This window comes from Typopeltis vanoorti, chromosome 5, assembly GCF_054136105.1.
Source record: "Typopeltis vanoorti isolate ZY-2024b chromosome 5, IOZ_Tvanoo_1.0, whole genome shotgun sequence".
NCBI lineage: Eukaryota > Metazoa > Arthropoda > Arachnida > Uropygi > Thelyphonidae > Typopeltis > Typopeltis vanoorti.
This window is the reverse complement of record NC_143553.1, coordinates 7,287,474-7,313,256: the sequence shown is the minus strand read 5'-3', so window position 1 is coordinate 7,313,256 and position 25,783 is coordinate 7,287,474. Positions and strand designations below refer to the sequence as shown.

The window sequence follows — 25,783 nt, the reverse complement described above, 5'->3', positions numbered from 1 at the left end:
AAGTTGTTTGAACCTTTCTGACTGATTTCGGAGGTGTTTACATGCAGAGCTTGTAAGCCTTTCTCATACAAAAATTTAATAAACAACCTTTCTAATGCCGCCATGTAGATCTATTACATACAGCTCCGGCGAAAAACATTGCCTTTGTTTTTACCACTCTAACATATTTTTATTAAAGAAGTATATACAGTTAATTTCCAAAGGGCTATTTACAAAAATATCTAATACAAAATATACAGAGACAAACAAGGTTATTTTTTACAACATTCTTATGAGACTTGACCTAAGTAAAAAATCGATATAATGTGCTTTGGAATATTTAAGCTACAGTCGAGTTTTTACAATATTGATAAGAACAATAGTCTAAAAGTCCAGGTAGTCCAGCGAAAACCATCTGTAACAACATGAAACTAGTTTATTTATTTAAAAACATAAAAATACAAATTTATTAAGTATATCTTTATACAGTTCATAATTAAAAGGACTCTAATAATAATAATAATAATAGATTTCTACAGATGTGTCTCATCTTGTTTTGGTATTATCAAAATTATCAAGTTATTCTGAAGCATTATGAATTTTGCTATTTTATTATTATGCCGCTAATATTTCTTCAAATGTGGCACTTTTTACAACAAAACTGGCTAAGTTATGTTGAATATATCTGTTTGCAAATATACTCAAAATCACTTTGGCCTAATAAAAAGGCAGAATGCTGATGAAACTTCATCAGCATTCTATCTGTTAAAATGCAATTACCACCCCATCCCCGCCATTAACGGATTATTGTAGTTATGTGCGCTGTATTTCTTGGATTGACCCTTTTTTGCTGCACAATTTACTTATTGTGTCTCTTCCCAAATAAAAATGAATTTCACATGTGCGAAAATAAATAAACAACAAATGGTGTTAAACTGCATTACTCGGGGGTTTCCGATTGTGAGTCTTTTTAATTTATATCCAATGGTATTTTATCAGAGATTCTACGCCTTTGTCTTGTGCTTCAAACTGCAACAGTACAATTACTTTGGAAAAATAACGAATTCAAACAAAAAGAAAGTGTGCACATGTTATCTAGCAGTATTTGTGTGTGTGTGGTGATAATTTTGGGAGCGGGGGGGGTTAGCCATTAAAGGCAAATTAATTCTGTTATGAAAATTTTGGAAATAAAATTTCATTTTGATGCATGCACCTACACATGTTTCAAAAGATAAACTGTAGGGAAAATATCACTACTTCAAACCTGCCACATAATAACGAAATTAGCCGAAAATATGTACATAACAGTTGACTTCATAACTGCCGTTTATTTGTAGTTAGTGATTAGGGGGAAAACCAAGAAAGTTGAAATGCAAAAACTAACAGATTACGTTATAAAAATTATGCATTTGTTGTTTCAGTCGTAATGACTGTATATCTATATCAAAAATCTGGGAAAGTCTAATCAAGATTACTCATTAATTTTTTTTTATATTTTTTTTTTTAAATAGCAAATTCAATCATGTTTCTACTTCAAAATATTCTGTTTCATACTTAGTGATATAACATCACGCGGCGTGTTCTAATTTTAACGATCTATTGTTAGTATTCTAGCTTGTATTTTTTAAACTGTTCTTGTAATACCACTGACGATGGTCTGCTATTTCCAGACCGAAATATTTGGTTAAATATCTTTCTTGTGATTACGTGATTATATCATTCAAAATTATGCATTATATGATATGATTCAAGATTTACATATGATAACTAACCTTCGAACTAAGATTATGAATAAAATAGGAAACTTAATTTGGAACAGATGGAGACTGTATTCATTTTTAGATTCAGATTTTCATGAATTTATAAAATAATTGTTTGACAAAAATAATTATCTTCAATCAAGTTCTTGGAGAATTTTAAAATGTATTGGCGATTAAAATAATTAGCAAAAAAATTGATAGTGACATTGATCTTCCAAAGTGATACAATATGAAGTGAAGAAAGTATGAAAGGATTTCTTATTTTATGCTGGCATTAAAAACTATAATTATACGATAAAAACAAGCAGCAAAATGAATATAACTCATAGGTATTTAGTCCGATATAACTTAGATTCCTGTTACCAAGCAAACGGCAAGCAACTGCATTTCTTGCTGTAGGCCACAGAACGTAGCTACTACGTACGCCAGGTAATGTAGTTAAGTGTTCTTTTCAACGAGAAGGATTATTGCACCTTCTAATGGACATGACGGTCAAACTACACTTCTTATCCATGTTCTCTCAACAGTTGGACAGAATATTATCCAGGTTTGCTGGACGTATATACACGTCCAGCAAAGAAATGGTATGCTTACATACATGAATTTTATGGAATACAGAGTTCCTGTTAGTTTTATATTCTAAGGAAAGAACAATGTATTTCAAATGGAAGCGGGAAGCCTCACAAATTTTTCAGCGGCCTGTATTTTTATATTATGAATTTAATATTTTAAAAATAAGTATTTTATTTTGCAACTATAACTATGCTGTTTTTTTATTGTTCTTTGTGAGGAGTAAGGTTTTAAAATGAGGCCCCCATCTTGCGCTTAATGGTAAATGTTGCTCTGCATTCACCTCTGTCTCACACAATACTGCCTCAAAACCACTGGCACTATTTCCTTCGTGCATCTCTACTTTGTATGGACATAACTCTTTCTCTATCATCAATAGCACTCCCCCTCCCTTTTTACCCCTTCTATTCCTCACGAAACACATCATACCCTTCCATCTCTATTCCTGTCAAGATGTCATCCTCATCTAACTCACTTATTCCAACAATTTTTGGGTGAACAGACTCAATTAGTGCAACCATTTCATTTGCCTTGTTTCTTACACTTCTAGCATTTGTATATAAACACAACAGCTCATTCCTGGATCTACAGCTAGTTCCACAAATACCACTCATTTGATGTGATCTCTCCATGCTCGACTGGTGCCATTTCCCTTTCTGCTTATTCATTTTAGAACCCTCTTCAATTCCAACTGTTTCCTCTTGATTCCAGGTCATCCCATCCCATTCCTTTCCTGTCTACACATGCTCTCACATCCTCTTGGAGCATCCACCTTTCTCACACTGTGTACCCGTGTCCACCTTGAGCCTCCCCATTTCCCTGTTCATCTTGCACACCCATTCTCTCATTTTCCATACTCAAGCCACTTACTTCCTTATTCATAACCACCTCCTCAATCTCTCCTATCATACTCTCATGCTCTTCCACATCACTTCCCATTTGATCTGATCCATTCTCTATACTCTCTTCTCTACCTTCCAGCAACAGTCTCTCCAAATGACTCGCATCATAACCATTCAAATGCAGTCCATCACTCCCATACAGTTCACTTCTTCCTTCAAACTCATTCCACACATTAACAAATTGTACTCCCCTCTCCTCACATATTTAAGCCAACATACCATTCATAATCCTTGCTCTCCATCTCATCTCACCACAGCCTTACTTAGGCAACACTCTTACTACCCTTCCTGTCACGCTATTCTCTTTTTTCCATCTAAACAGCCTCCTGATATCCATTCGGACGTGCTCTTTGTCCTCTGTCAAGTCATTTGTACCTATTAAAACTATCAACTCCTTCGCTTGCTCCCTCCTCATATCCAAAGCCTCAATCACTCTACTCATTTTACCGCCTAGAAAACATACCTTGTGCATCCTCTCATCCAGCACACCTTTAATAATGGAGTCGCCATACAACGCCACTCTCTTGTCTTTTGTTAACTCTTTCATGCCTACTTGATTTGTTTTAATTGTTTTCACCCGATTTTTCTTAATTTCACTCCACATCCATTTCATCTCTTGCCTCTCAGCCCAATTCAACTTTTGAATTGCAAATCACATTCTCTCTATCATTCAATCTTTCTAATTTTCGAACTCTCGACTCGGGCTTCACATTTTCACTCTGATTCATCCTTTTGAGTTTCTGTACTTTCTGTCCATGTGTTCAACTTTCACTTTCATTCATTCTTTCTATTTTTCCCAATTTTCTGTTTTAAGATTATATCCATTTAATATGGCTGTATTTTTGATTATTTCGAGTTCTTGGTTTAGAGATTCTTCAGAGGAGCAGAATTTGTGTGCTCTAGTAACTAGTGATTTAATGATGCCAAATTTCTGAGATGGATGACGAGCGAAAGAATTGTGAATGTAGCGACCTGAAAATTTAGGCTTGCGATAGACAGGCATGGTGATGGAACCGTCTACTTTTCTTTGAGTATGTAAATCCAGAAAGGAGATACCCTGTGGAGATTCTTTTAAAGGTATCTCCTTTCTGGATTTACACATTCAAAGAAAAGAAGACAGTTCCATCGCTACGTCTATCTATCGCAAGCCTAAATTTTCAGGTCGCTACATTCACAATTCTTCCGCTCGTCATCCATCTCAGAAATTTGGCATCATTAAATCACTAGTTACCAGAGCACACAAATTCTGCTCCTCTGAAGAATTTCTAAACCAAGAACTAGAAATAATCAAAAATACAGCCATACTAAATGGATATAATCTTAAAACAACTCAAAAAATCATCAGTCACTTCCCCACACATCAACCTAGACAAGAAGAAGCCCATAGGATTCCCATACCTTATGTTAAAGGCATCTCCGAGCATCTTTCAAAAATTATGAAGAAATACAATTTTGCCACTACTTACAAACCCATCAATCAGATCTATAAATTGTTACCTTCTCCTAAGGACAAACTCTCACCTCTGATGTTACCTGGCATGTATGAGATTCCATGCTCCTGCAAGTTGTCTTACTTTGGACAGACAGGTAGATCTGTTCAGAAACGCATCTCAGAACATCAAGACCACATTCGTCTTTTCAAACTGCAGAAATCTGGTCTCTCTCAACATGGAGTTGAAAACCCAAACCATAGGATCCATTGGGAAAAGTCGAAACTTTTACATAGATGTTTATATAAACATGAACGTTTATATAAAGAAAGTGCTGAATTCCTACTACACAGACCAAATTTAAACTGCAACGACGTTCTTACTATTCCTAAAGTATGGGAAATTGTCATACAAAATTGTGTAAAATAATCCCTTTATATATGTTATTATATATACAGGGTGTTTGGGATAAATTTGACATATTTATAATTAATTATATTTTTCCGTAAGTTACATGTATTAACACACACTTCTCTTCATTTAAAAGTTTGGACCCTTCTTCATTCATATACAAGATGTCAGAAAGGATGGATAGCTGGAACCCACCTGAATCATGGAAGAGAATAACTTGTATCATGATGATTCGTGCCTGCCATCAAAATAAGGATATTACGACTGCTGCCCAATGCTCCCTGAATACAGTAAAAACAATCAGGCATGAACTAGAGACTTGCAATGGTGACTACGAGGATGTAGCAAGAAGAAAGATCCCTAGCAGACGATCTGATTGCGTTCGTACAGCAGAATTCCTCGCAAATCTGCAGGAACAGGTGTTGAAGAACCCTGGCATTGGAATTCGGGCTTTGTTCGTGGAGTTGCTAACTGTAGTCAAGCCCTGGATAACAAGGGTAGCCAATGGTAGGCCGTATGTATGGCAGCAGGATTCGGCCCCTTGCCACACCTCTGGGAAAAGTCAAAAATGGTTGTCTGAAAATTTCTACGACTTCACCAGTCCAAATGTTTGGCCTCCAAACTCCCCAGACCTTAACCCCATGGATTATTTTGTATGGGGCGCAGTTGAAAAAGACACCAATCGCACTTCCAGTAATACAAAAGCCCAGTTAATGAATAAAATTAAAACAGTTTTTGCGGCCCTTCCCAGGGAGACTGTAGCATCAGCTTGTTCGAGGTTCCGAAGCAGAATTGAAGCTGTGATCGATGCTAATGGTGGTTATTTTGAGTAAATCTTGTTGATAGTATTGTAATTAACTCTGCCTGTAATGTTTTTTTGTCAATTCATTAAATTTAATAGATACAAAGAAGATTTTCTTTTTCCTTACGAAACTGTCAAATTTATCCCGAACACCCTGTATATATATATATATATATTTTTTTTTTTGTTCAGTTATATTTTAATTTAGTTCTATAACATTTTTCTGTATGCATATTGAGATTCCATTGTAATCATGCACCCTAACTGCCTAACTGTATGCTATTCTTAGTATTGTTTGAATTACTGTACTGAGGATGTCCCAAGATACTTGGGATGAAATATTTACGTATTAAAACTTATCACTGTCGTTAGTACGTGTGTTTTTTAGTGATTATTGAAGTTGTTTTTTTTCTTTAATTAAGAGTGAATTTATATTAAATTTACTATATCAGATATATATGTAATAGGCACTCATAAATTTACAGGTGGTTATGATTACAGCATGGTAACTCAAAAGAGAAGATTAGCAATAAAACATGTGGCAGCATATGATATTGCAAATAGACAGTGGGAAAGAAGAGCTAGCATGAAACATGCCAGAGCTTTCCATGGAACTGCTGTATTAGACAGAACAGTTTACATAATAGGAGGATGGAATAATAATGAAAAGTTGGTGTATTTGAACAAATCTATTTTTATAGTTAAATATCTTTATTCACTTTACTGGTTAGTTAATAAAGCAGAATACAAATTCTTAATTTCAAGCCCAGTATTAGAGCTGCCATAGCTCAGTTGGTATAGAAGAAGCCCTTTGATCAGAAAGACCATCCATACACCAGTCTCATATGGAGGCAGAAGGTATTTTTGCCTGGAAACTCGGGTTTTTTTGTCCCTCAGAACAGGCAAACCACCCCTATGAACACACACAAATTTACAGCCATGAATACATACAACAATATGTGGAAGAGGGTCCTTGCCACATGTTGTAATGCCCATAGCTAACCATGAGTCAAATCATGGTAGTCCATCTCCTAGATAGGAGATGGCACTTGAATGGATGGATTAGTGACATATTAGAGATATGCAAAATATACTTAATAAAAATCACGTGTAAGAAATTAAAATGTAAATATTGAAAGAAGCAGATGCTGGCTGCAACTTAGAAGCAGGTTTTTAATAATCAGTGGTATTGTTGCAGCTGTTATGGTATTTCTGAAATTTCAGAGGAATTTGCATTCTGAACAAAAACAATATGATGTCTCTAAATTACAGCCATCCTTATTCTACCTTGATAACTTGCCCACTTATTCATACATGTGAGATTATTGTTTTGTTTACTCCTAAAAACAATAATGAAAAAATATTGTTTTTAGGAGTAAACAAAACAATAGGTTGAGTTGAGATAGTGAACAAAAAAATCATGAATAGTATACTAAGCAGAGCCATGTGAGGAGAAAGTATGCAGTTTGTTGATGTGTGGAATGCATTTGAGGGGCAAATATATACAAGTTATATATTTGCTATTATACAAGAGGCAGATTGCATTTAAATGGATTTGTTGTGAAATAACTGGATAGACTGTTACAAGCAAGTTTTATTATTATTAAATCTTTCCATGGAGTCAAAGGACTCATTGCAGGAGCTCCATACTCTTTCATGCAAAAAGTTCATCAATCCATGTGTAAGAGGAAGTCAGAGGTTACGTAAACAAGCAGAGAGTGTGCAACACTTGAGACCAAAGTATTCAGGAAGAAAGAGGACAGTAGTGTGAGAGATGAGAACAGGAATGAAAGCTGAGTATGCATGGATAGGCTTTTTTTTACCTAGATGGTGCCATATTAGGACTTTAGTCTTGTGTTGCACGCTGCAATCACTTTTACTAGCCCCACTGTTACACTGGATTGTGGTTATTTTGCCTTTGTAACAAACTTTGTGTTGTGTGCTCTTGAAGATGCTGGATATAATACCAGTGAAATATTAGCTTTTAAGTTAATAAATAGTTATTTTCTTAACCATCTGTGTTCTTATTATACCGTGAAGCCTATTACGAAAGCTGAGTAGGAAATCAAGGGAAGTTAGGATAGATAGGAAGACACAGCTCAAGCATAGTGGTTTCTGGAAGCAGTAATGAATGCATTATGGGGATGGTCAGCCTAAAAATGGCATGGGGATTAATGGGGAGTAGTTGAGTCAGGGAGACATATGGAATAAAAGAGTTATAAAGATGAGCACAAGAAGAATTCACAGATGAGAGAGTGGGGTCCCACAGGGCTCAGTACTAGGACCTATATTGTTTAACCTTTATATCAATGACATTGCCAGTGGATTGCAAGGGGATATTCAGTTGTTTGCAGATGATGCGAAGCTGGGAAGGATTATTAGTAATAGCGCAGATGTGGTAGCCCTGCAAGAGGATTTGAATAAGCTAGATAGATGGGCAAATGAATGGGGTTTTTGGTTTAATGCAGCAAAATGTAAGGTCTTGAGGTTTGGGAAACATCGATGGGATGCTGCATACTCTATGGGAGGAGTTATACTGCAGGAAGTTGGGGAGACAAGAGATCTGGGGTTGATGATTGATAGAAACCTGAAGTTTAGGGGACATATTGCAAAGGTGGTGAAGGTAACACAGAGGATTGCTGCAATTATGAGGACACTGACCTGCAGAGATAAGAGGGTTATCATTCCATTGTATAAGTCTCTGATCAGACCACACTTGGATTATTGTTCTCAGATTTGGTCCTCAGGATTTGAAGGGGATAAATTAACTGTGGAAAAGATACAAAGACGGATGACAAAGATGGTCTCAGGACTGTACAAGGATAGTTATGAGAATCGGCTGAGGGAATGTGGACTGCAGATTTTGGCGGATAGAAGAAGGAGAGGTGATATGATTGAGACTTTTAAACTGTTGAGAGGTGGTTACAGGGTTGACACCGGGGAGTTCTTTCACTTGGTTGAACAGCAGGAAGGAGTGATGACAAGAGGCCATCCCTGGAAGTTACGAAAGGAAACTGTGAGCAAGAGGGTGAGGAGTGGTTTCTTTGCATGGAGGGTGGTTGAGCCGTGGAATGCATTGCCTGATAGAGTGGTGAGGGCGGGAACGGTCAATGAGTTTAAGGAGTGGTATGATAGACTTTGTGTTTCTTAGGGGGAACCTCCCCTCGATGAGTCTTGACAGACTTTATGTTCTTAGGAAGGACCTCCCACGATGAGTCTTTTGACTCCATGGAGGCCTAAATAATAATAATAATAAATAATAACTTTAAACTCATTCAATGTATTCTCATTCACTGCACTGTCAGCCAATGCATTCAACTCATCACCCACTCTCCATACAAAGAACTTGCCTCTTACTCCATTGCTCATATCTTCCTTATACAGTTTTCAGGGATCTTCCATTATATGAAAAAATTATTCTGCATTTACTTGGTAGCAACCCCTTACCAGCTTAAATTTCCCAATCATATTTCCTCTCCTCCTTCTATTCACAAAGCTTTGTATTCCCTCAATCTTTCTTCAGACTACAAATTCTAAATCCTGTTACCAATCTTTTCTCAATCTTCTCTGATCTGTTTGCAATTTATCCTTATTACCATGAAAACCAGGTGACCAAATCTGTGTACAATAATCCTATGATTCCTGATTAAGGCCTTATACATGGAACCATATGTTAAGGTCATATGAATCATTGCCATAATTCAGTGTGATGGCTTCACAATAGTACTTGGATTTTTCAAACACCTTTGAGAGGTTGCTACACAATAAACTGATAAATGAATTGGAACAGATGATATTGGTTAAGAGACTAGCAAGTTGGATGGGTGATTGTCTGCAAGAGAGATGTCAATGGCTTGTGTATAGGGGAAATGTATCTTAAAAGAGGAAGTTCATTAGCCATCTGCTGCACAGGGTCTGTTTTGGGAACAGACCCCTGTGTTTAACTTGTATGTTAGTGATATTGGGACAGGGTTTACTGGGGATATGCACCTGTTTACAGATGATAGAGTAAACAATTAATGAAGAAATGAGGGAGGAAGAAGTGTTGAGAACTCTGGGAGTGGTGTTAGATAGAAACTTAAAGTTTAGGGATCACATTGTTAAAATGTGAGAACATCAGAATAGATTATGACAATGATGAATAGGACCTTGACATGAAGAAGCAAAGAGGTTATGGTTTCCTTTTATATAAGATGAGAGCAGAGTTCATGTAGACTACTGTGTGGAAATCTGGTCACCTGGTTTTCAAGGAGATGAAGATATCTTAGAGAGGGTTCAGGAAGAATTCAGATTCACTGAGTCAGTGTCAGGTGTCTGGAATATGGATATGAATTCTGATTCAGGAAATGCAATTTGCAGAGCCTTGTGAAGAGATGTGATTGACACATCTTCTCATTTAACCAAGCTGAACTGACCAATTCCATAAACTCCTCTTCCTTATTCTTGTGACATATACATGAATTACAATATTATTTTGCACTCACAACTACTTTTGCACCTTGTAATGGTTGTTGCTTTCATGTTCAGAACCTGAGAAACTGTATACATGTTTCATTTAGTCCTGTTTTCAAACTTACAAAACATAATGCATGCATGCAAAAACTATGGCACATGTCAAGTTGCTATATAAATTGAAGTAGATAGAATTTGATAATGCAGAAGTGAATTTGATAGGTGTTAGCAAACTATATCAGATTGAGAATAGTATACTAGAAGAGGAAAGTCCATTGTGTTGTGATGCAGGATTTGTCTTTATATATGAAAGCAACATTATACATACAGACAAGTGCAGAAACTATAAGTTTCATGTGTAAGCAAAAGTTATGGGAGAAGGAACCTATTGATGGTCTTCTTGAACAGCTGGAACTTGTTTTTGTTTTTAGAAAATAATATTTTTATTATTATTATTATTCAGGCCTCCATGGAGTCAAGACTCATCGTGGGAGGTCCTTCCTAAGAAACACAAAGTCTATCAAGACTCATCGAGGGGAGGTCCCCCTAAGAAACACAAAGTCTATCATACCACTCCTTAAACTCATTGACCGTTCTCATTCTCACCACTCCATCAGGCAATGCATTCCATGGCTCAACCACCCTCCATGCAAAGAAACCACCCCTCACCCTCTTGCTCACAGTTTTCTTTCGTAACTTCCATGAATGGCCTCTTGTCATCACTCCTTCCTGCTGTTCAACTAAGCGAAAGAACTCCCCAGTGTCAACTCCGTAACCACCTCTCAACAGTTTAAAAGTCTCAATCACATCACCTCTCCTCCTACTATCCACCAATCTCTGTAGTCCACATTCCCTCACCCGATCCTCATAACTATCATTGTACAGTCCTGAAACCATCTTTGTTATCTGCCTTTGTACCCTTTCCACAGTTAATTTATCCCCCTCCAAATCCTGGGAACCAAATCTGAGAACAATAGTCCAAGTGTGTCTGATCAAGGTCTTATACAACAGAATGATAACTGTTTTATCTCTGCAGGTCAGCGTCATTCTTATTATTGCAGCAATCCTCTGTGTTACCTTCACCACCTTTGTAATATGTCCCCTGAATTTCAGGTTTCTATCAATCATCAACCCCAGATCTCTTGTCTCCTCTACTTCCTCCAGTATAACTCCTCCCATAGAGTATGCAGTGTCCCATCAATGTTTCCCAAACCTCAAGGCCTTACATTTTGCTGCATTAAACCAAAAACCCCATTCATTTACCCATCTATCTAGCTTATTCAAATCCTCTTGCAGGGCTGCCGCATCTGCACTATTACTAATAATCCTTCCCAACATCCACAAACAACTGAATATCCCCTTGCAATCCACTAACAATGTCATTGATATAAAGGTTAAACAATATAGGTCCCAGTACTGAGCCCGGTGGGACCCCACTTGTAACTCTCTGCTTCCTTGAAACTGCCGCACCATACACAACTCTCTGATACCTATCGGACAGCCAATCCTGAATCCAGTTGACTAATCAGACATCCAGACCCATGTGTTGCATCTTAAATATCAGCTTATCATGTGGTAACCTGTCAAATGCCTTCACTAAGTCTAAGAAAATTGCAGTATATGCCTTTCCCTCATCTATTGCTCTTGTAACTTTATCATAAAAGGCTAGCATATTGCTAAAACAAGAGCGCCCCTTCCCCAAATCCATGTTGACTCTCACAGATAACATTACCCTCATCTGCCCAATGCTGTATAAGGTCCTTCACTACTTTCTCCATGATCTTACTATCTACTGATGACACACAAACTGGCGTATAATTAGACACTTCCAGTCTGCTACCACCCTTACGCAATGGCACTATCTTACCTTCCTTCCATTCCATCGGCACCTTTCCTGCAGCCAGACTTGCATTGAAAAGCCAGGTCAAAGGCTCTGTCAGTTCCCTAGCAGATTCTCTCAAAACTCGTGGTGAAATACCAACCAGTCCCAAAGCTTTACTGACATCCAGAGTACTCAGTATTTGAAACACACTCTCCTCCTGTACCTCTAAACCTCGAACCTGCCCTATCTCTCTAGCATTAAAACTGACTCCTCCAGGATGAAATATTCCAATAAAGTGTTCATTGAATAATTCCGCTATGTCCTCTTCATCAGTCACTCTATTCCAATTTTTATCCCACAATATCATTCTTCCACAGTCATTTCTCTTCCTACTGGCCACATATCTACAAAATTCCCTTGGATTTTCTTTGGATCTTAGGGCCAATCTCCTCTCATATTCCAGTTTCGTCTTCCTTACCATACTTTATGAAGAAAGTAGTTTAAGAGATGGCATGAAGAGGAAAATTCTGAAATCATGAGAAACTCCTTCTCGTGATTTCAGCTTTACTAGAAAGTGAATTCCAGTTCATTAGAACAGCACCAATGGAAATAGCTGTAGAAAAGGCATAAAGCAAAAAACACACTATATGTAAGATAGAAGTTGAAATGAATCAGTGAGAGAAGAAAAAGGAGAGAGAGAGAGGTTGAAAGAGATCGTATGCCAAAATGTCCTCTTCTGGACAACATCAGTGGGAGATTTTTGGTGTAAATATGAAAGAAAGTTCTCATGTTTGTAGTTGAAAGAATGGGTACATATGAAACTTTTACATAGTAGCTGGATAGTACCATTTTTTTGAAAAGTACCATTTTCAGGAGAAAAGGATGTCAAGCTTTTAGGGACTGATAAGCTTCTAATATGATGTATTTGTGCCTCGAAAGCTAGAGGTCAGTTCATATAGATACCAAATCTTGTATGATGATTCAGATACTATCAACGGAAAAGAAACGTGAACTGAGATTTATTTATTTACAAGAAAGAAGATAAATTTAAAATGATTAGCTTATCAAATGAATAGGAGGATTAGAGCCTACTATTCAGCAAAACTAGATAAGGTTATACTCAGAGAAGGTCATTTATATATAACAGAACAGAGGCTTAGGGTATTCTTGTATTAGTAGGGGAATTTAAAGGGAGTACACTATTCACTATTATGTATAGTGATAGACCAGAGAGAAACTAAATACCTAATTACTGAAAGTGAAAGGTGGACCAAAGGATGGCAATGTGTTGAACAGGTTTTGATGTTAACTCAATATCAAATTCTCTTGAAAAAACAACAGCACATTTCTCTAAACTTTTCCATGTGTTCAGAGGTGGATGTATCATAGGCCAGGGGGATGTACTGTGGATTTAGAAGTTGATAGTCATTGATTAACTGGTAGATTTTTCAGGTAGTGAACAAGCTGACTAGTGATGACCTTCTCCATTATTTTTGAATAGAATGAGGCGAGCACCATGAAATGTTAGTTTAATGGCAGATTTTTATTTTCCCTTTATTGGAATGGGCTGAATATATGCATGCTTTCATGTTGAGTATAAAAAAAAATGTAAAATAATACAGGATGAATGTTAGTTCCAGAGTATAACTTTTAAGTTCAATTTGGGGATGTAACATCATGGTTAGAAGAAGTTTATGGTAGAGAAGTTAAGATTCTTCTAATTTCTTGGTAATTGTTCAATGGAGTGTTCAATGAAGGAAAAATGGATAATTCTAGCAAAACTAATTTCTGTAACTCACATGGAGCAGAGTTATGGATCAAGAGAATGGTACTAACAGTAGCATATAGAAAGGAAAATAGAAGTCCCACATCCTTGTGGAATGATTCTCCAGGACTTCTTTTCAACCATATTTGAAAATACATGCGATTATAGTGTGAATTACAGAGAGGAGAGAGAGAGATGATTATTTATAGTATACTTGGAAGAAATGGGTAAGAAAAGATCAAGGGTCTTGTGAAAGCAAGGAGAAATTTTTCTAGTATTTTGACTATAAATTAAATATGCCAAGAAATTATATTCTTGGTTTAATCCTTTATTCAAGTGTAAGCAAACAAAGTTTGCACCTGAAGTAACTTCAGGACTGGGCAACTTGTATATAGAAGCTAATGATTTCACATCACTTGCCTTAGTATTCCACAATGCAAAGCACATATCCTTACATGTCCATAAGGATAATGTAAGTATATAATGCTATGCATTACGAGAAGGGGCACTACCCAGACTGGTTTCGACCTTTATTGTGGTCTCATCAGTGGACGCCAGACCCAGAAGTGATACCAAGGTTGAAGTAATGCAGCAGTCATATTTCCATATACGAGTAGCCAAAAGGTGTTCACACCTTATTACTAAAATACTCTGGATTAGAGATAGATGGAAGTTTTTCCATATATGATTTCTGCATTACTTCAACCTTGGTATCCCTTCTGGGTCTGCTTCCCACTGATAGGACCTCAATAAAGGTCTAAACTGCTCTGGGTAAATCCTTCCGATAATGCATAGCATTATACATGTCCGTAATGATGTGTGCTTTTCATTATGGGATACTAAGGCAAGTGATATGAAGTCATTAGCTTCTATATATGAGTTCTGCAGTCCTGAAGTTACTTCAGGTGCGAACATTGTTTGTTTACACTTTGATAAAAGATTAAACCTAGAATATAATTTCTTGTCATCTTTAATTTATAGATAACCAAGTGGAAAAACTTCCAACATAGTATTTTGACTGTTAGATGGATGAATACTTCTGCATCTCTTCTAATTTGGTCAGTGGAACTGGAAAAGAGAAGCTAGTTGGTGTTATATGGACATTTGACTTCCTGTATGGATGAAAAGCTGAAGAGGTTAGTGATTTTCAGAATTCACAGAGAAGTAAAGGCAGCAGCATAATGTTAGTGAATGGGACAAGAAACTACTTGAAGTGACATTAAAAGAAGGTCAGAGGCTAAATTTGACATACTCTGGCTTCAAATGCTGGATTTCATGAAGGCTCAAATGCAACCTTTATAGTGGAAGAAATTATAGATTTTGGGCAGTCAAGATGTACACCATTGTTGAATTTGATATTTGAGGTTCAGTCAGAAATAGGTTTGGATGTTTGTAAATGATGATGCATCATGGGCTACTAAAGGACTAGTGATGTACAGAATAAAGCATCTTCTAGCTTAGTACACCTTCTCATGGTATAGTCAGTTTCCACAGACAGGACTCAAGTATTTACTGCTATAAATACAGCAAGTATTTCTGTTGCAAAGGCATATCCACTAGGTGATGAAAAACCACCACCTTCCTTATAAGAGGCTTGAAGTTACCTGCAACCAATGTTTGGTTTCCACAACAAGGACTCCAGCTATGGTCTCTTCCTTCTCACATGCAATGCAAGTAACATCTTTAAGGGGCATTCCAGGTACACTCTGGAGACCTAGATAACCTCCAGTTTGAAGGTGTAGTAGTAAAGTGGTTCTGCAGGCTGGCCACTAGATAATACAAAATCAAACCTAATAGCAACAAATCCAGGGATTTCTGAGCAGGTAGTCACATCTGTTGCCATTTGCTCTTCCATATAATGCCTGGAGTGAGCTTAAGTATGATGGTACACACTGAGAATTGTAGAGACCATGCATGGGCATGAGACTGGTTTCTTTGTGTGGATGGCATGATCATAAGCCTTTATTGTTATTATTATATGGGTATCTCCTTAGAGTCAGAAGGCTCATCATGGGAGACCAACACTATCCTTTATACATACAATATCTCTCATATCTCTCCTAATCTCATTCATTGTTAGGTCACTTATAACTACTTCTCACAATCCATTCCACCCATTCGCATTCCATCCAAGCAAAAATCTAGTCTGCCCACTCTTACTAACTACACTGGTATGAAACTTTCAGAGGTGATCCCTAGTTCTCTCTCTAAGTCAAACATTGAAAATTTTCTTTTGTGTCAACTTATAGAACTCTTTTAATATCTTATAAGTTTTTATCATGTCCCCTCTTTTCTTTCTATTAATTAAACTTTGTAACCCACACACCTTCAACCTATCCTCACAGGGTGCATTCCATAGATCTGTAACCAGCTAGGTTGCTCATCTTTGAATCCAATCCTCTCTATTACATCCTGATTTTCAAGAAATCAGGTGACTAAATCTATGCACCGTAGTCAAGATGTGGCTGAATAATAGCCTTATAAAGAGGAATAATAATCTCCCTATCTTTACTAATTAGTATGTTTTTCAACATCTGAATATTCATTTGAGCTATTTTCCCAACTTTTGCAAGATACTACTGAATTTTCACTCTCTGTCCATTGTTACTCTCAAGTCCCTAGCCTCATCAATTTCCTACAATTCAGTACCATCAACGTGATACATGCTATGTAATTTTTTTCTATCCAAAGTACATACATAACCTTACATTCTGAAATGTTAAATTGACAACCATTACTTGCCACCTACAATGGAAATTTATTTAAATCATCCTACAGGATATCTACATCATCTTTACTCATATTCCTCCTTAAATTATACCCTATATCATTAATATATAAATTAAAGAGTAGTGGTATTGGTACAGAGCCCCGAGGCACTCCACTGATTATCATTCTCCTGTCTCCCACTATATGCCCTTATGCTTTATTGAGCTCTTCCTCCCATCAATAATGAAGGATAAAATAATGAAATAGTTTTTTTTTACTGCAAATCACATAGAATCTTTAACAAAACAATCCTAAAATAACTTAAAAAATCTAAACAAAATATTAAAAATTTAACAGAAACCCACCAGAATGAACACTTTATCAAAATTTTAATTCCCCAAGTGTACCAAGGCAAAAAAAATCTCAAGTGGCTCAAAACTCAAATTCTATCTTTACACCTAGCCTGTATTGCAGTAGTTTGAGGCTAAATAAAAAAATACACCTTTTTAAATGTGAAGCCTTTTGCTCCCTTGTCAGGGAAATTAAAAGCAACTTATGCCATTTCATCCTTTAATTATCCTTATGGTACAAAATTGCAATATCACCCACAGATTAAACAAATCTGGAATCATTCCTCTCATCCAATTTCTAGTGTAGAAATTGGATGAGATTTGCCATGATTGCAATTTGTCCTGCAATCATGGCAAAGTGCATCCCACATAACTAACAGCAGTTCACTTCATGCTTCCTCTAGTCTTTTGTGAGAAAGAAATCAGAAGAATCCTAAATTACTTCAATGCCATCAAGTCATCTGGTCTTGAAGGTATCCCTTCTTTTGTGTTCCAGAATTACTTATCCTGTGTCACCTTTTAAATCTTTCCTACTCATTTGACATTTAATGCACAGAATGGAAACAAGGCTATATTCATTCTTCAAAAGTCTAGAATAATGATTACATGATGAGCACTTATATTAAAAAAGCTTTATTTAACCTACAAGTGCTCAACGAGTTTTGTGTGCTGGCAAGGTGCACATCATCAGGAGCATTTTTATTGTAAAACATATCACAGTAAGCAATAAAAAAAAATACAGCAGATGAAAAAGCAAATTGTCTGTTTTTAGCCAAAGTATCAGATGGCCTTCATTGGCTTTGATAGAAGTTAAACCAGATCTGTTTTCTTTTCTTTTTGACATCTTTAAAATGTTCAAATATGCAGAATTCTCCAAAATACCTCATGAAATGAATCTTGTAGGCACCTGGCTTCTTATGGGAAGAATGAGGAGATTTCAGAATCTGGAGATCTTGTATGGTGGGGTGAATGCCACTTTTATGCTATGACGTGAAGAGGTTAGCAATGTATAAGCTTGATATAGAGTATAATGGTTCAGTCTATTACTATTTCCTTCATTCTCTCAATGAAGTGTAAGCTGTTTGTGATGAATGATTCTGTTCTTACATGCAGTGCCATGTGAAGAAATAGCTATTTGGCCAGATTGAAGATAGGTAAATCTCTGGCATCTACAGGTGGTCTCAATGGATCAATACTTCCAGTTGATGAATCTGGTATTTTATAAATTCTTGGAACTAGAAGGTACTTGTGAGTGAGATGGCTTTTTACTTCTTCTTCTGGCCAAGTTGTAAAGTTTTTTTATCAAGACATTTGTCTTATTGTGTGTGTGTGTGTGTGTACGTGCGCGTGCGCATGCCAAGTTGGGTCTGCATCTAGTGTAACATATGTGTTGTTGTCTAGTAGGTTATTCATGTTGGTGATGTAGCCCATAAAATCCATGACAGCTGTGGTATTTCCTTTAATAACATGTTGATGTTTAGATATCATTTTTTAGTGCAGCCAGTTCCATTTTTTGAATATTTCTTGCTGGTAATTTTGCTTAAAGTAACAAAGATACTCTGTGGAGGTGGATTAGGTCAGCTTGAATCTCATAGATCTTTCCAGCCTTCTTTCTGCATCAACTATAATATCCACCTTGGAGATATTATTATTATTATTATTAAGAGAGACCTCCAGGGAGTCAGAGACTCATCAAGGGAGGCCACATACTACACACACACACACACACACACACACACACACACACACACACACACACACACACACACACACACACACACCAGCTATCATACTTATTCTTAAATTCATTCACACTGCTTGCACTCACAACATCCAATGGCAATCCATTCCAATCACACACCACCCTATGAGAGAAAAATCTAGTCCTCACCCCCTTCTTAGCAGCCTTCATTCTCAGCTTCCAAGGATGCCCTCTTGTCCTTTCCCCACCTTACGTAAATTGAAAAATTTCATCAACTGAAATCCTATATGATCCTTTCAGAAGTTTGTAAGTCCCAGTCATATCTCCCACTCTTTCTCCTGTCTGCTAGTGTCTGCAGTCTACAAATTCTCAATCTGTCTTCATACTCAGTATTCCACAATCCTGATATCATTTTTAACACTCATTTATACTCCCTCCAGTATATCAGAATCACAACGGAAACCAGGAGATCTGACCTGTGCACAATAGTCCAAGTGAAATCTTATCAACGCCTTGTAAAGAGGCAAAATAACATCCTTATCTTTACATGTGAACATTCGTTTCAGCATTGCAATTATCTTTTGAGTTGTATTTGCAATCTGTGCCACATGACCCCTGAACTTCAACTTCCTATCTATTAACACCTCAAGATCCCTAGCCTCATCAGTTTCTTCTAGCCTAATTACACCAACATAATTCAGCATTGGATATCTAATCATGCCAAAATGAATGACTTTACATTTACTGAAACCCATTTTTCCATGACCACAATTCCAGCCTATTCAAATTATTCTGCAAGTACTGCATATCAGCAGCATTCCTGATTACCCTACCTATCTTTGCAGTATCAGCAAATAGCTTTTATATCGCATGTCAAATCCTTCCCAATATCATTAATATACAGATTGAATAACAGTGGACCAAGAACTGATCCTTGTGGTACACCACTAGTTACCTTAAATCTTGCAGACTCACATTCCTCGGTATACCACTTTTAAATATCTGTCAGTCAGCCATCCTATCCATGCTAATATTCTATAACCTAGAGCCATTTTCTCCAATTTATGCAGCAGTCTGTCATGCTCTATTCTGTCAAAAGCCTTAGCAACATCCCAAAGCATCATGGTGTATCCATTCCCCTTTTCTAGTTCAATGTTTACATTGTTATAGAATGTGAGCAAGTTGCTAAAATACGACCTTCCCTTAGTAAACCCATGTTGTTCATTGCAAAGTAGAGATTCACTGTCAACCCATTTCTGAATGTGAGCCCTAACCAATTTTTCCAAAATCTTCACCACCACCACTCCCGAGATACTAATCGGTTGATAGTTGGATACATCAGTCTTTGCACCACTTTTGTGCAATGGAATTATCATACATTCCTGAGGAATCTTCCCTGCTCTGAGACTCATATTAAACAGCCTGGTCAAAGGAATGGCCAGTTCAGCTGAACACTCTTTTAGCACACGTGCTGATATCCCATCAATCTCTATTGCTGAATTCTTATTCAATTTGTGCAATAGTTCTAATACCTTGTCCTCATACACCAGCATTTCTTCATCTGTGAAGAGATAACAGTGAGCTCAATGTTGTGTACATCAGGTTGATAGCTTTTAACAAAATGGGCATTCATTAACTGAACAACCTCTTCTGCATATGTAACCCTCATGCCATCAGGAATTAGAAGAGTTATTCTTTCATATTCATTCTTTCTTCTACTTGCAGCATATCGATAACATTCTTGTGGGTTGTCTTTAGCATGCAGAGCCAGTTTCTTTTCATACTCAGACTTGTATATCTTGTACAGTATAAAGGATTAAGGCAAAAATGCCTTTCACATTGCTGCACAAAGCAAGGAACCATGTTCCTTGCTTTGTACTTCCTAGCTATCATCTACCATAATCAGCATCCTCTATCATCACAATAATGTTGATGACAGCAGGTAAATTAAGCCTGCACAAAGTATAGATACACAACAGAAATAGCAGCAATAGTTTTAAATTGGTATGGTGGGAGGTAGAGGCTGACAGAAAGGGATATTTACTCAGATGCTGTTATAGGCCAGGGAATGTGGAGGGTGGTGATGAAGAAATGTAAACAAATTAGGTTAGTGAAGAAAGGAAGAGTGATCATTATGGGTGATTTTAATTATTGTAATATAGATTAGAATGAACCATAATTAAAATCGCTCACAACCAAGTTGCTTATACATTTTTTCATCGCCACCTTTCCCCGAGTATAAGGAAAATGAATTTCTTGAATTCTTGAGAAAAAACTATCTTAGGCAGTATGTAAGGGAGGGCATGCAACAATCAAGAGTCTTACATCTAATCATCTCATTGGAGGATGTGATTGTGAGTAGGGTGTCACATTTTCCCCTGGTTGGTGAAAATGATGAGGGAATCCTGGGTAGTGGCCAGCCATATGAAGACTGAAGGAAAGGACATATGTAGAATTACAAGGCTGTAGTTAAGCAGGATGGAGATAAATGCTGCATGGGAACTGACCAAGATATATATAAATCTGTGTGTGAATGTATTCTGAAGGTCAAAAGGCTGAGTAAAGTAGGTGTCAAATTGATGAATGAAGGTGGTAATAAGGCTGTGGCTACAAATTATATGCCAGTCTGTATATCTGGAATTGTGGTTATGGTATTGGAAAGATTGGTGTGAACTAGGATACAGAAATGGGTTGATAACACTGGACAACAAATTACAAAAGTCATGCCCCCCCCAGATTAATTTTTTATATTTTAGTCATTTCTTATAGATTTTGAGGTGCTGAACATCAATATGATGATGAAAATGCAAAAATGGCTATGGTTTGTGAGAGATGCGCTATAGTTTCTTATACATAATAGAGTAATACGTACTTATCACATATACCAGTAAATATATGCTTCTATGTCCAATGTCGCTTGTATAGCTGCTCAGGATCATCTCTTAGTGAGCATCCAACAGTAGTCAACCAACATGGAAGTGGACCTCTTTCTCTGGTATCATTTCTCCATCGTTGCAATTTTCTGGAAGCATTCACCATGTTCATCACAAACCATGCTGCAGTTGTTGGGGAAGAAATCCAAGTAGGAATAGAGCAAGTGTATTTTTAAGGACATATTGCAACCAAGTTTTGTGATACAGATACAAGTCCTCAACCAGTTCCTTGTAGTTTTCTGCACTGACATTTCTGCAGAAGTTAGTTGACTCCAGACAAAACATGTCCCAAGCTTTTTTCTCATCATCCTGTAGCAGGTTGTTGAACATCTCACCAATGAAGATCTCTTGGATCGGAGGAGCCACAAAAACTTCCTCTTTAATTTTTGCTTCACTGAGCCAAGGGAATTTGTCAGCCAGGTACTTGAAAGCTAATCCAGTCCAGTCCATGGCTTTTATGAAGTTTTTTTACTAGCCTGAGTTTGATGTATAGGGATGGTAGCTGAATTTTGTGCATTTCTGCCAATGCTGGGTGTTGCACATTCTTCTTTTCACCCTTCAAAGATTTCCTTGCAGCCCAGTCTCTCTTCACATAGTGCAAAGTTCTTGCTCATAGTGCAAAGTCACTCAGTCATTTTCCTTGAGAAGTTTCCATTGTGGAAGTCTTGATTCAATTAACTCCGCTTTGCTTTTGGACAGCTTCAGATCGCAAGCAAGATCGTTCAGTTCATCTTGTGTAAAGATGTGTGGCACAGATGACGCACCGTGGCTGACATATGGATCATCATTAGACACCAAAGGCTCAGGAGAACCTGACATCAATTCACCTCTGTTTCGTTCTCTGAATTGGTGGAAAATTATTTCGGGGGGGGTTCGGAAGTGGGAAATTCTTCGCTGTGTGGAACTGGTCGGACTGCAGATGGTATATGCAGGTACGTTATTGTCCACTTCTTTTTCTTTGTGATGCCTCCCAAAACAGGTGATACCATGCAGAAGTAGCAGTCATTTGCATGATTGCTGGGCTCCAAACCATAGGAAATGCAAACGGCATTGACACTTTACCACCTTTACACCCCTTTACCACCTTTACCACCACTTCAGAAGATTTCTACCACACATACTGCAGCATATGTGTGGGACACAGGCCCTGTCCTGGTCCCTAATCCTACATCCAAAACAAAGCTGATATGCCTTTTTCACTAACAGAGTGATGGCCTTTTTCTGGTTTGCAAACATCTCTTCCCCACAACTGTAACAAAAGTTATTTGCCCTATTAATACAAGTACAAGGCATCACTATTGCTGGATTTACACTGCAGGGATCACTTGTGCAGTACTTATGACACAGAAGTAAATGGGAGTGTGTAGCCCAGGAAGTCACACAAACACTTTCTCACCCTATGAGACTTCACTTTATACTAATGATTGCATCATCTTATGACAGTGATGTCATGACTCAACTGCATTGAATCAGCCAATGATGCAATAGCTCCTGGGGACATTGTGTAGGATTGGCAGATGCAAGATGATGTAACATGTTGCATTCAGGAGATTGAAATGCAGCGTTGCCAAATGATACCTATGTACATAATGGTGGACTGAGTCTCTCCTAAACAAGAGCCAATCAACATATTTTGTTGTTACTTTCGTGTTCAGCACATCGAAATTAGTAAAGAATTGCTATTTTCATTTCAGAGGCAAATTATGTATTGTTCAGTGTAACAGCGGCATTCTGATTTTCAGCAAGCATGGATTTGTTAGAGAAGAGTTCATGGTTTACCGATTTCTTATGTACTACACTGGTGTCTGAAAGCTAAGGACAAACTGCCGTTTTATCTGTATATGAAAAAATGTTTATGACCACAACCAAACGTGGACATAAATTTATTGCCAGCATACTAATAAACTATATTACACAAAAAATGTATTCTAAATTTCGTACAAAGTAAATTGCAATATGTTTTTGGCAAAGTTTACAAATTTTCTAAAGATGTAGCTAAGGAATTAATATACAGTGCTTACAGAAAACTATGTGGAGAGACATTTCAGTATGGAATATCCACCCCAAACTGTGACTATAATGGCACTCATAATGTTGTACCATGCTTATCACCAAGTAATTCAGGAAACAAGGCCTTATCCTTCAGAGCAAGGATAAGAATGCCTTGTTTGTTTTCTGGAGGATGAATTTCAACAGCAGTGTGTCTCCCTGTTACATCCCAGACATATTCTATGGGGTTGAGACTTATACCTGTGCTTAAATAGAGCTGACCTGCTGTGGTGCGTTGATTATGTTTTGCTGTTATAGCCAAAAATCTGTCTTCATGCTCCATGGTAGAGTGAGGGCGACCTCTTAGCAAACATCTGGAACACGTTCCGTTGATTTGAAATGCTTTCCAGAGGTTGGATACAACATTATGTGAGATTCCAAACTCTCTGGCAATATCAGTATTTTCTGCAGCCTTCTTCAAGCTTTCCAGTTCTTCCCCATGTGACATGATGTCTTTGAGACATTACAAGACATCCAAGTTTGCAACTTTATTCCTTTATGAAAAGAGCTTCCTTCACACACAATTCGCTTAGCACAGCCTTTTGTCTTTTATCCTGTTGAGTGCTACCATGTGACCCTTTACACATGAGTCGAAAAGTTGAATGTGTACTCACTTTCTTCTCAAAATCATCAGTTATACAGATTCTCCACCATCTCGCATGGCTGTAGCTGCTTCTGATTCTCCAGCTGCTTAGTCTGCACTGTTGTCATCCTGAGAAAAATTAGGAATGAGTTTCTTCCATGATGCATGAAGGGTTCTCTGTGTCACTCCATCTCAGGCAGTTTTAATAAAGGAAATGGCATGGAGAATGTTGAACTCGGTCTTCCAGAAGTCCTTCAGTGTATTGTCAGAAGAGTGAGTCACATGAAATGCTGTGAGAACAAAGTCTTGGTGTAAAGCTTTTTAAAACATGCAATCACTTCTTGATCCATGGGTTGGTTCAGTGACGTGTTTGGAGGCAAAAACTGGACTTTGATGAAGTCAATTTCAAGACTGTCCTCTAAGTCTTGAGGGTGGGCACTAGCATTGTCAAGGATCAGCAGTGCTTTCAAAGGCAAATTGTTGTCAGTGAGGAACTTCTTCATGCTCAGGGCAAACGCCTCAAAAATCCAATCTTTGAAAACTTGGTGGTCTACCCAGGCTTTCGCATTGGATTTCCACATCACTGGCAGTTTGGACTTAATGATTTTCTTCCCAAAGCACCGAGGATTTTCTGAGTGGTAGACCAGAAGTGGCTTTAGTTTAATGTCTCTGCTTGCATTTGCAATAACAAGGTAAGCCTATCTTTCATAGGCTTATGTAAGTTCGATTTGGCAAGCGCTTCCAAAATAACCCAGTTTAATCCCCATTAAAAGTTTGCTGTAGCAGGTAGCCTTCCTTCCTGATTAAATCTTAAAATTTTTGCACAGACTTTTCTGCAGCCTCTTTATCTGCACTAGCAGCTTCTCCCTGTCTTAGAACACTATGGATGCCTGTTCTACCTTGAAATCTGTGAAATCAGCCTTGTTTTGCTTTGAATTCCTCACTTTGATCTGAGGTACATGCTGGAGTTTTCTTCTACAATTCTTCAAAAATTAACCTAGCCTTCTCACAGATCATTGCCTGAGTTACTGGATCTCCCTTCATCTGTCTTTCTCTAAACCAGGTAATAAGCAGCTTTTCCATCCCTTCATTGATCATTGATTGAAGATCTATTCTTGTCAGAAATCTTCATTGCACCAGCAGACAACCTAGCATAATCTTCTCTCTCTGTTGGCAAAAAGTTGCCACAGTTGACCTAGGAACGCCATACTCTTGAGCTACATCTGTAAGTGTTCTACCTTTTTGCACTTTATCTACAATTTCTTTCTTCCTCTCTATGCTCAACCAAGTGTGCTTCTTTCCTGAATTATTCCTCTGTTCACTTCTCTTTGGACCCATTCTTAAATTTCACTCAAAAAATAATAATAACTGTGGATGCACAAAATTTTTACTTTCTGAAAAATGCAGAATTGAAAATTAGCACAAACAACACGAGCAAACACCAACGCAGCCTAACAAGAAATGACAACAAATGACATTGCACAATTTCATGCACACGCATGCGTCGGCCCGCATAATTCAACTGTCGAATTGTGAGACTGTTGAATTGCAGGACGTCAAATTG

The 25,783-nt window shown here is 37.5% G+C and overlaps 1 protein-coding gene across 1 annotated transcript in view; it reads left to right on the top strand.

Annotated features, from left to right (window-relative positions):
- Window positions 1-25,783, top strand: part of LOC150106211 (beta-scruin-like) — a 308,571-nt gene that overhangs the window by 157,085 nt on the left and 125,703 nt on the right. The window contains exon 7 of the mRNA XM_090392954.1: window positions 6,340-6,523. Coding sequence (XP_090249080.1) covers window positions 6,340-6,523 — 184 coding nt within the window. The remainder of the gene's footprint in view (window positions 1-6,339; window positions 6,524-25,783) is intronic.